Below are 14332 nucleotides of genomic sequence, written 5' to 3'. Positions count from 1 at the left end.
AAGTTTTGCAAGAGGGACAGCGTGGGATCCAGTTAAGGTAGCGGGCGATAAATCGATTGTATTTATTGAGCGTTTACTGAATGCAGAGCCTTGTACTACACACTTAGAGATGAGGGTGGTTCCCTCCCTCCCTCCAGTGAATCTGGAATACCTGTCAGGAGGGCCAATTGTGTTGATTGCCAGTGACTTGATCCTCCCATCAGCCTTGCCCTGGACCGCAAAGGCCTCGATAGACTTCAAGGTGGCCGCAGGCGGGTCAAGAAACATTCAAGCTGATCAGAGAAGCCTAAGTGTCCTAATGGCTAAGGAGTTGAGGAACATGTCTTTCACCCTCTTCTGGAATTCAGAGCAGGGAGAAATCGGAGAGCCAAGTCTGCCAATCTTACCTGGGCATAAATTCTCTGCGCCTAGCTTTTCTCCATCTGGCTCCTCAATCTCTCAAAGGCCCATGTGTGGCAGGGCAGGGCGGGGACGTGGCGGGGCGTGCCATCCTCCAGTTTGGACTGGGTCTGCCCCCATTGAAATTCTTTCTATTGCTCTCTCCCAGGTGATACTCCCTCCAGGGGTAAAAAGAAAAACAGATCGTGCGAGGGACCGTGTCCCTTCCGCTGGCCTGGTGTTGGCCGGTTCCCCGCTCCGCCAGGGTGGGACTGATCAAACAGCAGGACCGCTGTGCTGGCTTTTCGTCCCCGACCCGGTGACCTGCCTGGGAACCGGAGAGGAACCAGTCCAGCGGCCCCCTGACCGGGTCAAGAAGGGAGCCGGCTGGTGACACCGGCCTTAGTTGGCTTCCCGGAAGCGCCGACTCGCTTCCCGGTCAGGTTTCCAGGTTGCACAGAACCAGCGACAGGTGGGATGGACCCCACACCGTTACTCATGAGCCTCTCTTGGATGCGGGCAGTGAACCCATCCACATAGAGGCCCAGGGTTCGCTGGCATGTGATGCCAACAGGCTTCTTCTCTGGTTATTTTCAGGTATCAGTTCTCAGGGAAGCCTCAGGGCTTAGTTTCTTTCTATCCCCTAGAGTTTGGGTAATGGGGCCCCAGTTCTGAGCCCGAGCCATTTAGGCAAACTCCCGGAGACCCCACTTCTGCAAGGCAGGACTGTGGGAACCTGTCGTTAGACACGTTCCCTGCCCACAACGAGCTTATGGTCCTGTGAGGGAGGTACACTTTAAATTACTTTTGTTTACTCGGGGAGAAGGTTGCAGAGACGGGAGGGAAGGAGAGAGGTAATGAAGCAGTGTGGCCTCGTGGAAAGAGTACAGGCCTGGGAGTCAGAGGACCTGGGTTCTAATCCTGGCTCTGACACTCGCCTGCTAAGTGACTTCGGGCAAGTCATTTAACTCATCTGTGCTTCCTCATCTGTAAACTAGCGATTGACTATCTGTCCTCTCTCTCCCTCAGGCTGTGAGCCCATGTGGGACGGGAACTGCGTATCCAACCTGATTAACTTGTATCTCCCTCTGCATTTAGTACAATGCTTGGTATGTGATAAGTGCTTATCAAATAACACTATTATTATTAATGGCAAAAATGGGGGAAGAGAGGGTAGGAGGCCGACGAGGGGAGCAGTAGTGATCCTGTGATTTGATGGGTACACGTCAGATACCGTGCTATATGAAGAGCTTCTGCTTTAGTGTGCCATAACATGACTCCACGCCTCCTCCGCCCCCTTGGTTCCCCTCCAGGTGGTCCTGGGCCAGCAGCCTCCTGGGCTACCTTTCACTTCTGGGCTACCTGCCTTCTCACTGTCCCACTTCTTCTGCCTTGGGCCAGGTGTTCGTTCCCCATGATATAGATAAATTTCATCGAATTACCGGCGCTTCCACGGTTCTCAGAAAACTGCCTTAGTTTATTCGCCCTAAGGGGCAGCGCTGGCAGTTTCTGCAGAAGCTGTTTGGCAAGACCGAAGCGGCCGCTGGCGGAGTCGGGGAGCGGACCCAGCCTAATGCCTCCCACCATCTGCTGCCTCCTCTGAAAATTCTGCCGGCAAGAACGTCTTGACTCAGCGCCCACGTTTTCCATCCCCTTGATTCCGTCAAGCAGGTGGGGGTCTTACTTCCCACACACTGTCCACCCGGCAAGGGACGCCCGAGGCTTCCCTGAGTCAAATTGCCGCTGGGTTTGTTCTTCTGTAGCCCACAGCCTTGAGGTTGTTGGCTGTGCTCATTCCTCACCTGCCATCCTGACCTTGGTCATCTTCTTCATTTCTTCTTCCAGATCAACCCAGCTCCACCTGAGCCGGTTAAGTCCTGGGGCAGGGAGGTGGCCGTCAGTCTATAGCTGTGGCATTTATTAAGCACTCGTGCCACGCTGAGCGCTGAGACGGATGCCAGGTTATGAGACAACACTCTCTCTGTCCCACGTGGGGTTATCCCCATTGTGCAGATGAGGAGACTGAGGTCCAGAGGTTTAAGTGAGTTGGCCATGATCCAGGCAGAGCTGGGATTAATTAGAGCTCTGGTCTTCTGGCACCTACCCCGTGTTCTTTGGGGCCTCGTTTCCAATTTCATAGTGCTGCTTTCCCTGGGGTCCTGACTCCCTCCCTCTCCAACCCACCTCCCGCAGCTGCTCTCTCCTTCCATCAGTCACGAAATGACTTTTGTATAAAGAAGAATGACATTAGGCCCCGCAAGGTCCAGACTACAAGGAGTGTAGGCAACAGCACCTTGACTCTCCTGTGTCCTTGGGAGATTTGAAATCCCTGAGGACATGGAGGGTTTTAAGGGAAGGAGCCCCTCCTCATAGTCCCCTGCCAAAATGTCCTCCCAGGCTGATCCTTGGCATCCCTCAGGCCTGCTGCAGTTGTCTGGGTGGCATGGGATGAGATGGCATGGTAAAGCATGGCACGGCTTGGCTCTCTGGGGCCAGCGGGCGAGGACGGAATGGCTCGACTTGCTGCTGCTCTCTGGGGCCAGCGGCTGCCCGGAGGACTCTGCTGGACTGCCCTTCTGGGGCCAAGGTTTCCAAGATCTCCTCCTCTCCTCCCGTGTCTGCACACCGCAGGTCCTCAAAGGCCACGTCCCGCCCCCTTGCTGCCCATCCGGGGCCCCCTCTCCCACTCCCAAGGGGGCCGGTGGGAGAAGGGAGGGGATCTGAGGTTGCTGTGGGACAAAGGACCAGCAGCAGGAAGACTTCTTGGCAAATGGATGGTCCCAGGAATGGGAATCTTGTGCCGTCTCTTGTACTCTGTTGTGGTAAATAATAGATAATAACATTTTCAGTTCTCTTAAGCGGCATATTGCCCGGCAGATGGCATCTAATTTTTGCTGGCAGGGCCTCCAGCCCCCCGCATGCTCTTTAAAATCCCCATAATGCCTCCTCTTTCCCAAACACCATTTTTGTTTTCTGCTGGGTTTCCCTGACCGTGGTTCCCCGGCTCATTATGACGGTTGCCGTTGTTGCCGGTATCCCAAGCTACATTTTGTTGGTGGATTTTAAAGCTTAGCGGAGTGTGCCGTGATCATTGAGCCTCTAGGTCAGTCAACTCCATCTGGGGGCTTTTCATGCCCGCTCTCCATCCCCCACTGAATTGGGGCTTATGGAGGCTCAGAGCACCCTGGGGGGGTCCTTGTGTCCAGAGCACTCCTCTCCTCTCCTGTTTACCCTCCTGTATGGATAAGGGGGACTTGGATTCACCCCCAACCCCTGCACTGGGACTGGTGCCAACCTTAGGTTGGCATCCTTGGCCTGGTAAAAGGTGGGGCCGCTCCTGGGACGGGAGCGCGGCCGGGCCCGGAGAGCTTGCTGCCATGGGGGACTGTGATTTTAGTGCCACCCTCCTCCCCCTCACCACCCTGCAAGAGCCACCTTTATATCCTTGCCAGGTGTGAGACCCATGGCATGGGGAATGGAAGAGGGGGAAAACTGGACATCGAGTCTCTGTTTTTTCTAAGCGTTCACGAACGATGGAAGCTGAGGAGCAGGTGCCAGCTTCGGGAGCAAAATGACAGAAACTGAGCAGCCCAACCTGGGCTCAGTTGTGGATGCCAGCCACTGGAGACCCAAGGCTGAAGGGTGAGAGGTCAGGATGGGGGAAGGGACAAATCTAGACTGGAATGGCTAAGATCTGGCCGACATACTCCAAACTTCAGCGTCCCCAGCGATCCAAGCAATCTGATGACCCAGGGCTGAGGGGTGAGAGTTCAAGATGGGAAAGGGACGAATCTAGATTGGGATGGATAAAATCCCACCAACATTCATTCATTCATTCATTCAGTAGTCTTTATTGAGTGCTTACTATGTGCAGAGCACTGTACTAAGCGCTTGGAATGTACAAAAGGGTAACAGACAGTCCCTGCCCTTTGACGGGCTTACAGTCTAATCGGGGGAGACAGACAAGAACAATGGCAATAAATAGAATCAAGACTCCAAACCTCAGCGTCCTCAGCGATCCAAAGCAATCTGACAACACTTGCGATCATGGGAAGACCTCATCAGGGTTCTAGCTGGAGGAGGAAGGTTTGGGGCCAGAGTTAGTGTAGATGTATTGTGTTATTTATTAAGCATCTACTATGTGCTAAGCTCTGGGTGAATAAAGGATGATCACTTTGGAGCCAGGCACCGTCTCACTCAGGGCTCACGATCTCAGTGGGAGAAGATGGATGCCTTGAACGAGAAGTGTGAATGATGAATAATAAAAAATGATGATTTCAGCCATCTATATTAGCATGTTAATATAATAATATAATAATAATAATTGTGGTAATTGTTCAGCACTTGCTGTGTGCCTAGCACTGTTCTAATTGCTGGGGTAGATGAAGTCCTTGTCCCACATGGAGCTCACAGTCTAAGCAAGAGGGAGGAACAGGTTTTGAATTTCCATTTAACATTTAAGGAAACTGAGGCACAGAAAAAATTAAGTGACTTGTCCAAGATCACACAGCAGGCAACTAACAGAGCAGAGATTAGAACCGGGTCCTCTAACTTCCGGGACTGGGCTCTTTCCACTAGACTTCGCCGCTTCCCGGGATATGTTTTCCAGCGGGTTGAGATGGTTTCGGCCAACAGCGGGTCTCCAGCGGGAGAGAGGCAGCGGGGATAAAGTCGTCCACGGGGGAGGAGGGACCAGCCGGCCAGCCGGCGCCCTGGCCGATTGGTGCCTGACTCCGCTCTCCCTAACCGAGGAGCCGGTGGAATTGAGGGTTCTACTTGCCCACGGCTTGTAAACAAAGGGTCGGAGTCATTTTAGCATCTTGGGAAGGTCTGGCGTGGAAGGCCCTCATTGATTCAGGCAGAAGACTTTTTGTCCATCTTACATTTGGATTCATTTTAATAAGGGTTTTGTCGGTTGCTGCCAGACCCGCTGGAGTATGAGCCGAGCCAACTTCCGTAGTGAAAATGCTCGCTGGGCTGCTTCTCTTTGTTTCCTAGTGGTTCTCCCGCTGGGACAGAGATGGTGGATTGGGCTAATTCTCCGACCCTTCCGTGTGCCGTCCACGTCACCCTCACCTCCCAGTGGGCAGAGGGGCTGGTTCATTCCCCTGGTGGCTTCTCTGTACTGGTTTGGATCGTGGAAATCCTGATGAGACCAGTGTGAAACTAGTAAAAGCCATTGACTCGTGGCCTAAACCGAGCCGGATAGAGCAGGAAGCCCAGTGCCAGGGCTGGGCCCAACTCTCTGCTGTCCCGCCGCCCACTCCTTTCCCTCCCCGGCAAACGGCAATACTCATTCACTCATTCAGAAGTATTTGATAAGCGCTTAATGTGTGCAGAGCACTGTACTAAGCGCTTGGGAGAGTACAGTATAACAATAAACAGGCACATTCCCTGCCCACAGTGAGCTTACGCTCTACTGTCATGAAAATACTACACCCTGGGGTCAGCTAGGTCCCCTGGGCTAACCCAGAGTCCTCCTTAATGGATGTGCTGGGGAATTAGGAAAACTTTGTTGGGATTTGCCACATCTGGTGGCAGACCCTTCCCCCCCGCCCCCAGTAACCCCCATCAGTGGCTTGTGTGTGATAGGATTTGATACCCCACAAGAGCTGGGAAGAAGGGGGTGAAAGTGGGTACGACTTTCTGGGGAGGAAACTCTTACCACTAATAATCCCCTGAATTTGTCCTGTGCGAGGTGGTTCCTAATAGAAAAACTCATCAGCGGCCAGGGAGAAGACTGTAAATTGGGAGCCGCAGCAACATCCCTCGCCTAAGGTTTGGGCTTTAATAAGGAAGATCAAAAGGATCAGCCTCCTCTGCTGCGAGTACTGTTGGGAGCCAGAGGCAGGGGACTGGGGAGGGAGGTGGATTTGGGGCGGGAAGGATCAGTCCCCCTCCTCCCAGCTCTTTTTGGAGCACAAAGGAAGAGAAGAAGGGGGTTCTCCTTGAGAGGGAGGGATTATCTCTCCTTACCAACTGCTGTTTCCCACCTATTCACACTTGACTGTAGCAAGTTTGAAGGAGTCTTCCCTCTGTGCCTAGGAGACCTAGAGCATCATTAAGAGGCTAAATCATTCTTATAAATGAAAAGGAAGTTAGGCACAGAGAAGAAAAATGACTCACCCAAGGTCACGCTATAGCAATGGCAGAGCTGGGATTAGCATCCATATCCCCTGACTCCCAGGCCCATGCTCTTTCCCTTAGGCCCCGTGGCTTCTGTATTCACTGTGTTCAGGGAATGCATGTACCAACTCTGTTACAGCGTGCTTGCCCAAGCTCTTAGTACAGTGTTCTGCACACAGTCAACACCGAGTCAGTGCCGTTGACCGATGAGCCTCAGTGTGGTTCCCGTAATGATGTTTGATTTTTGCCTGTGTGAGTGGATTGGCTGATTCCCTGGAGAATTCAGCCAGATTCAAGGAAGAATGTTCCAGGCAGTCAAGGAATTAATTCAGTGCTAGAAGAGGTGAATACTGGAGATTGTAAAAACTCCATCCCCAGAGACTTTTCCATCGGGGCATTTATTGACCATCTACTGAGTGCAAACCGATCGATCAATGATATCTATTGAATGCTTACTGCATGCAAAGCACGGTACCCAAGCACTTGGGAGAGTTCGAAACGATAGAATTAGTCGACGTGATCCCTTCCCTCAAGGGATTGCCAGTCTAGTGGGGGAGATAGAATGCTAAATTCTAAGCTGAATTTTTGCTCCAGTGAAATACCAAGAAAATACTTCCTGTCTGGGTAGAAAGAAATGGTTCATCTGAAGCACAATGGAGGGCAGTCTACTTCAGACCTTCTCCCCTCCTCCCCGTCACCCCCACCACCACCCCTTCTCCTTCTCCCCAGCCCTCCCCGAGATCCTGAGAACAAAGGCTGAATCTGTAAGGAGAAAAGTCTCATTACTTTCTTATTGACCTGGGGTTTAATAGAGAGAGCAGCAATTATGTGGAGTTTGAACTGCCGTTAGGTCTCTTTCAGCAAGTGCTCCTCTCCCCAGGAACTCCTTTTGATGTCTGAGAAAATGAGGGGCTCGGGCCTCCTCAGCCAGAGACCTCAGAGCATGCCAGACCTGCCCGCCGAACGGCCCGTGACCCGGGGACGGTTGTGGAAAGCAGGGAAAGAGGCCCCTGTGTCGATCTGGCCCCGGCCCACTTGAAGCTTGTGGAGTGTGGCCCAGGTTTCCCTGGCTCGGGCCTCTGGGGAGGAGGTCCAGAAAGAGGGGCGAGGAGCATGAGTTTGAGAGAAATCAAGAAAGGAGGGACCCGAGGGTCGGGGGAGCAGAGAGAAGGAGGGGAAGAGAGAGCAAGGGGCGACTCGGAGCTGAGGCCTCCAGCACGTGGGCTGAGCGGCGTCTTGGCCAGCGGCGGCAGAGCCGGCAGACGCCCGTCAGAAGCAGAGACAGAGACCGGCAGGGGTCGGATCAGCCCTTCCCGGGCTGTTTTTGGAGACTGGCCATGAGCCTGAAGCCCACGGTCTCCAGGAACTGGTCGGGAAGGGTGGCTCGGCTATTGAGTTTCAGCAGCAGAGGCCGGCCCTCCACTCCTCCCCGGCTCTGTGCTTCCGCCGTGACTGTCAGGTGTCCCCCACAACTCCACCCTTCCCCCCCGATCCCCATTCCGAAAGCCACACTCAAATGAGTCTCACCGTCCTGGCGACAGGATGGAGGCCTGTAGAGCGTGAGGATCGTACCTCAAGCCGGCTGTCTGCTCATGTTACTTTGGAGAGGCATGTTCTGCCTCTATTCCTGGCGACATGTCGCCCATCCGGCTGATTTGGGAAAACCTTGGGCGAGAATGCATTGGCCTCCCTTTGCCTCTGGGGCAGCAGAAAGCCCAGTTTCAAGGCGACCGGAGTCCTCTGAGGTTGGTCCCAGCAGGCTACTTGGAGGAGGTGAGATTTTTAGTAGCGGCATGAAAGAGTGAGCAGTTTGGCCATCCCACCTAAAGTCAGGCACTTTGACAGTTGCAGAACGGTTAGTTCTTCCAGCTGGGAGTGGAGTTGCCTTGAAGAGGGAGGAAGCTTCCAGAATATTGTTATTTAGTACTCTCCCAAGAGCTTAGTACAGTGCTCTGCACACAGTAGGTGCTCAATAAATATGATTGAATGAATGAACTCCGCCGCCCAGCCGGCACTCCGGAGCCCGAGACTCTTCCAAAGCTGACGGCCCCTCCGGCCAGCTCCAGGGCCCGAACTCATCTCTCTGAGCGGCTGCTCTCAGGAGGGGTCAGCCTCGGGTGCGGTCGGCCCGGCGGATGTTGACATTTTTGCCATCCCTTTTCTCCCTCAGAAAGTCTGCACCAAGTGTGGGATTGAAACCTCCGGCGGCCAGAAGCGACCTCTGTGGCTCTGTAAGATCTGCAGCGAGCAGAGAGAGGTAAGGTCCCCCAGGGGAAGGGGGACGGGGGGCGAGGGGAGAGGATCTACACCAGCTGAGAAACGCCGGGAGGTACTGTTGGAGAAGAGAATCCTCACCCTGGTTTTCAGTGTCTTCCAGAGGGGAAAGAAAGCAATTGTCTAAGGCGTGAGTTGGGGGAAAAAAGAGAACAGAGGAGTGGGGTGGATGGGGAGGACTGGGCTCAGACTTGGACGGAATATGGGGTGTGTTGGCCGGTGCCAGAGCAGGGGGAAGGACGTGGGGAGAGCAGAGTGACGGGCAGCCATCTGGCAACTGATGGAGAGGATCGTTGCGTCGTCCCCGAGCTGGGTGGCTCTAAGTGAGCCTCTCTCCCTCTTTCCACCCACGGGAGTGACTTCTAAGCTTTGGCTGTCTCAGGTTCTCCAGAGAACGGCAGACAATGATCTGGAGTTGAAAAATGGGTTGGTTGCTGCAGCTTTCATGCCTCTTACAAGTGGTCCCACCTCTTCCCTTGGTACCATCCTCTTACAAACGGCCTGGAGCTCCCCGGAATCGGTGGGCTGAGGGGCCAGAAGCCACTGGTCAGGACCCCTGGAGCCTCACCCACGCCCCATGTGCCACCTGCACGTCCAACGTGCCGCCCCCAGGAGACCTCATCTGTGTTCTCCATCTAGTCAAACCTGGTTATTATTAGTAGTCTTTCCACATCAATCAATCAGTGGTATTAATTGAGGGCTTACTGTGTGCAGAGCACTGTACTAATCGCTTGGGAGATATAATATATCCAGGGTCCTCCTTAAGGGGTTGCAGGGCAGAGCACTGATGTTTGTAGGGTCTTGCAGGAGAGGCGTGTCGAGCTGATATTTCCGTGCTGCCTTCAGGGCCGTCTGAGCCGGGGGTGGGGCGGTGTGGTGACCCTCTTGCTCGTCCCCCTTCACTGGTGAGTTTCTCATTTTGGGGGGATGAAATTGAAATCCAAGGTAATCCAGACTCTAAGCCCGTGGTTTCAGAGCAACAGAGCACGGCTCAACCCAGGAGCTTTCTGGAATAGACGGACATCTTAGTTTCCTCACGGGGACATTACCCCGTCGCAAGGATCCATCTGCGAGCCAGGCTCCAGGGAGCCGGAGAGCCTTTTCTGGTGATTGCGATGAATCAGAACCCCGCCAGGCCCGTCCGTGTCCATCCACACTTAGAAATCCAACCCTCCTCTGCCGGCAGGGCACCGAGGCTGCAGCAGGTTTCTTCCGTTACTTCTTTTTCTGAGACCCCCTTGCTTCCCTGAGCCCTAATGTTTAGGCTGAAAGGTAGGATCTCAGGGGAAGGTTAATTTGGGAACAAAGGTTTGGAAGAGGAAGTTAACCCCCCAGGTTTTCAGCGAGTGCTTTAAAGCTTTAAAGCTTTAGTGGAAGAGAGGATTTTGACAATAACCAAGTTGGCTCGGGCCACAAAGCCTCAAATGAACCAGTGAGGCCTAGGAGAAAAGACCCGAGAGGCAGAGGGCCTGAGTTCTAATCCCGGGTCTACCACTTGGCTGCTGGGCGGCCTTGGGCAAGGCACTTCACTTCTTTGGGCCTCAATCTCCTCATCTGTAAAATGGAGATTCAATACCTGATCTTCCTCCTACCTAGATCTTGAGCTCCGTGTGGGTCAGGAACCGTGTCCGATCTGATTGTATTGTCTCCCTCAGTGTTTAGTTCGGGGCTTGGCACATAGTAAGCACTCGACAAATACCTCAATTATTCTTATTACACAAGATAAAGAAACCTGGGGCAGAAAGTGGAGGAAGATTATTTACAGTTTAAGAAGAAAGCTGCAGGGCAATCTGAACCCTGCGCTGACTCCAGTGGCTGATTGGATGCTTTTTCTTTTTGGCTTCTGCCCTTGAGCAAATTTCCTTGGCTGTAGGAAGCCTGGGGGTGAAGTCGGAGGGTTTGGGGTGGGGGGTGTTTATGATATTTGTGCTTTATGCTGGGCACTATTCTAAGCGTGGGGGTGCATACAAACTAATCAGGTTGGACACAGTCCCTGTTCCACACAGGGCTCGTAATCTTAATCCCCTTTTTACAGATGAGGTAGCTGAGGCACAGAGAAGTTAAATGACTTAATAATAAGAAGAAGAAAGGTATTTGTTAAGGGTTTACTATGTGCCAGGCACTGTGTCCAAGGCAGAAGATAAGTGGAGGAGCGGTACTAGAACCCAGGTCCTTCTGACTGCTAAACCTGTGCTCTATCTCCCTTCCAGCCCCAGTTTGACCCCTGGGAGGGCAGTCCTGGGTTCTTCCCAGCAGCGCTGTCCTCAGGCAATCCCGGCAACCACAGTGGCACCTTCAGGAGGGCAAACAGGACTCGAGAGGGCTAGTGGAGTCAGGAGAGCAAAACCCCAGATGGAGGACAAAGAGCACGGGAAACTGGTGTGGGAGAAAAACATTGCGGGAGAGAAGACAGTACAGTAATAATACTAATAAAATAATGATATTTGTTATGCCCTTATTATGTACCAAGCACTGTGTTAAGCACTAGTGTGGATATAAACCTGTCGGGTTGGACATAGGCTCTGTCCCACCTGGGGCTCACAGTCTCAATCCCCATTTTATGGAGGCGGTAACTGAGGCACTGAGAAGTGAAGTGATTTGCCCAAGGTCACACAGCAGACATGTGGCAAAACTGGGATTAAAACCCATGACCTCTGACTCCCAGGCCTGTGTCCTATTCACTACGCCATGCTGCTTGGCATAAACGCTGCCTCCCCGTTGGGGAATCGAGCCCCGGTCTCCCGCGTAACGGGTGGGGATACTCGCCACTATACAAGTGAAGAGTCGACCTATCATATATTGAATGCTTACTGTGTGCAGAGCACTGTACTAAGCACTTGGGAGAGTATAGTAATAACAGAATTCGTAGACACGTTGTCTGCTCTTAGCCCCTTCCTCTCCTGCCTTTAAGTAAATAACAATCTGAGAACCTATACACCAAAAAGAAACAATGACATAAAATGGAGAAGGTTTTTTTTTTAATATTTGTAAGGACTTACTATGTGCCAGGCACTTTACTAAGATACAAGGGGTAGATTCAAGATAATCGGGCTGGCCACAGTCCCAGTCCCAATCCCCATTTTACAAATGAAGGAACCGAGGCACAGAGAGGTGAAGCGACTTGCGTAAGGTCAACCAGCAGACAGGTGGCAGAGTCAGGATTCGAATCCAAGTCCTCTGACTCCAAGGCCCGAGCCCCTTCCACTAGGCCACGCTTTTTCCCACATGGGCAATAGAAATGATGTATATGATGATTATGTTATTTTTATGTGTTTTGGGCCTCAAAAGATGCCCCGGGCAGTGAAATTTATCATTAGGTGCGTGCGTCCACAGGGCGCATGGGTTTGTGGAGAACATGTTAAAGATTGGGCACTGGTGCTTGCCCTCAGAGAACTTCTCATCTAATAAGACTGGCCCGACAGAAGCATTTGCTTCTTGACTATTTCATCAATTTAAAAGACTGCGCCTGTTTAGACATGACCTTTATACCCTTAGTATCAGCACTGTTCGCCGTGCTAAAGGTAGAACTCTCTACTCTGGGTTATTGCATATTTATCTGACTAGATTTGCATAAATTTTTCCTCTTTCCACGCATGTAGCCTTAATGAACACACAGCCCTGTTTTGAAAGAAATAGACTGAAATAAGCTGGGCGTGTAAGGGGCCCCTTCTCCGCAGTTGTCTCCCTCTTACACCTGCTCCCCTTTTACCTACCCTGGCCTGAGCCTCCCTTTGGGCGGTCCAAGCGTACGCACAACATTGGTCAAGGCAGACACTGCTATGCTTCGGTCCGTGAGAAGCAGCGTGGAAAGACCGCGGGGCCGGGAGTCAGAGGATATGGGTTTTAATTCCGGCTCTGCCGTGTCTGCTGTGTGACCTTGGGGAAGTCACTTCACTTCTCTGGATCTCAGTTCCCTCATATGTAAAATGAGGATTAGGTCTTACTCCCTCCTGCTTAGTAAACACTCAATGAATATGGCTGATGGATTGTGGTGTTTGTTAAGCTCTGTACTTGTCAAGCACTTACCTTTATTACTTTTATACTTTTACTAGTATTTATCAAGGGCTGCACTTAGAGCCGGGGGAGATGCAAGATAATCACGCCCCACATGGGGTTCACAGTCTTAAGTAGGAAGGAACACAGATATTGAATCCCCATTTTACAGATGAGGAAACTGAGGCCCAGAGAAGTTAAGTGATTTGCCCAAGGTCACACAGCAGACAAATGGCGGAGCTGGGATTAGAACCCAGGTTCTGTTAAGGGCTCATAGTCCTAATCCCCATTTTGCAGATGAGATAACAGAGGCACAGAGAAGTTAAGTGACTTGCTGAAAGTCACACAGCGGACAAGTGGAGGAGTCCGGATTAGATCCCAGGTCCTTCTGACTCCCAGGCCCGTGCTCCACCCACTAGGCCACACTGCTTCTCCAGCTATTTCAGTTATAGTTACGTCTTAGTCCCTAAAAAGGAAGAAGCTGTAGAGCACTCTGTTCAGGCCCAGTCCTTGAAGCTGCTCTGGAATTCCCGGAAGCTCTGACTTCATTGGGTCGGTAGCTGGAGGAATAAATTGTTTTAATGAAATGATTTAAAAAGAAAGAAAAAAGGAAAAAACCTCCAAACCAAGAAGTCATATATCGTTAGCTCCAGGCTAAATCCCGCAGAACATCCCCGTGCAGCTGCTGAGCGGGACGGGCTGTGCCGGATTTGAAGGCTGCCATCTGTTTTTCCATTCCTGTTATTTCCTGGTCCTGCTGTTACCTTGCGGTTTTGATTTTTTTGTGCAAATGGATTTGGGAAAGGTCCCCATAGGTTCTGGGAAAGTTCTCCGCCGTGGGGGCGGCGCAGCTTGGTCAGTGCGGCCGCTTCTTTTTCCGTCCATCTAAGGGCTCCCCGGGGCTTCTCTTGTCATCCCCATCCTGGCCTCAGCCTTTCAAAGACCCAGACGGCCACCACCCTTCCTTGCCCTCGGGACCATCTCTTCCCCCGCAACCAGACCCGTGGTGAATCTGGCCACCCATGCTCTTGGGGTAGGGATGAGTCAAGGGGAGCAGCTTCTGACCTTCCGGATCGGAGAGTTTAGGGCTTTTGGGTGATCTCCCTCGCCCCCATCCACGACTCTCGGAGCGGGGGATCCCACAGCCGAGGAGAAGGAGGCGTGGTGGAGGTCAGGTGCCGTGTTTAATGAATAATATAAATGAATAATGTTAATTATTTTTATTAATGTCTGTCTCCCCCTCCAGACTACTAGCTCACTGCGGACAGGGAATGTGTCTACCAACTCTGATATGTTGTACTCTCCCAAATGCTTGGGAAAGCACTGTACTAAGCACTTGGGAAAGTACAATATCCCAGGCTCTCATGCTCTCAGGGCCCCCCGAGGGCCAGTGCCCAGGCTGGCAACACAGGGGCGGAGTGTGTTCCCCACTCTACCATTTGTCAGCTGTGTGACTGTGGGCAAGTCACTTGACTTCTCTGGGCCTCAGTTCCCTCATCTGTAAAATGGGGATGAAGACCATGAGCCTCACGTGGGACAACCTAATTACCCTGTATCTCCC

The 14332-nt window shown here is 52.3% G+C and overlaps 1 protein-coding gene across 5 annotated transcripts in view; it reads left to right on the top strand.

The window, feature by feature from the left end:
- RPH3AL (rabphilin 3A like (without C2 domains)) overlaps nucleotides 1–14332 on the top strand; it is an 86562-nt gene that overhangs the window by 39392 nt on the left and 32838 nt on the right. For all 5 annotated transcript variants that reach the window (XM_007664546.3, XM_007664545.3, XM_039914486.1 and 2 more), the window contains one exon: nucleotides 8675–8761. In XM_007664546.3, coding sequence (XP_007662736.1) covers nucleotides 8675–8761 — 87 coding nt within the window. The remainder of the gene's footprint in view (nucleotides 1–8674; nucleotides 8762–14332) is intronic.

Source organism: Ornithorhynchus anatinus, chromosome 17 (assembly GCF_004115215.2).
Source record: "Ornithorhynchus anatinus isolate Pmale09 chromosome 17, mOrnAna1.pri.v4, whole genome shotgun sequence".
In the NCBI taxonomy this organism is placed as follows: Eukaryota; Metazoa; Chordata; class Mammalia; order Monotremata; family Ornithorhynchidae; genus Ornithorhynchus; species Ornithorhynchus anatinus.
This window is presented reverse-complemented; position numbering and strand designations above follow the sequence as displayed.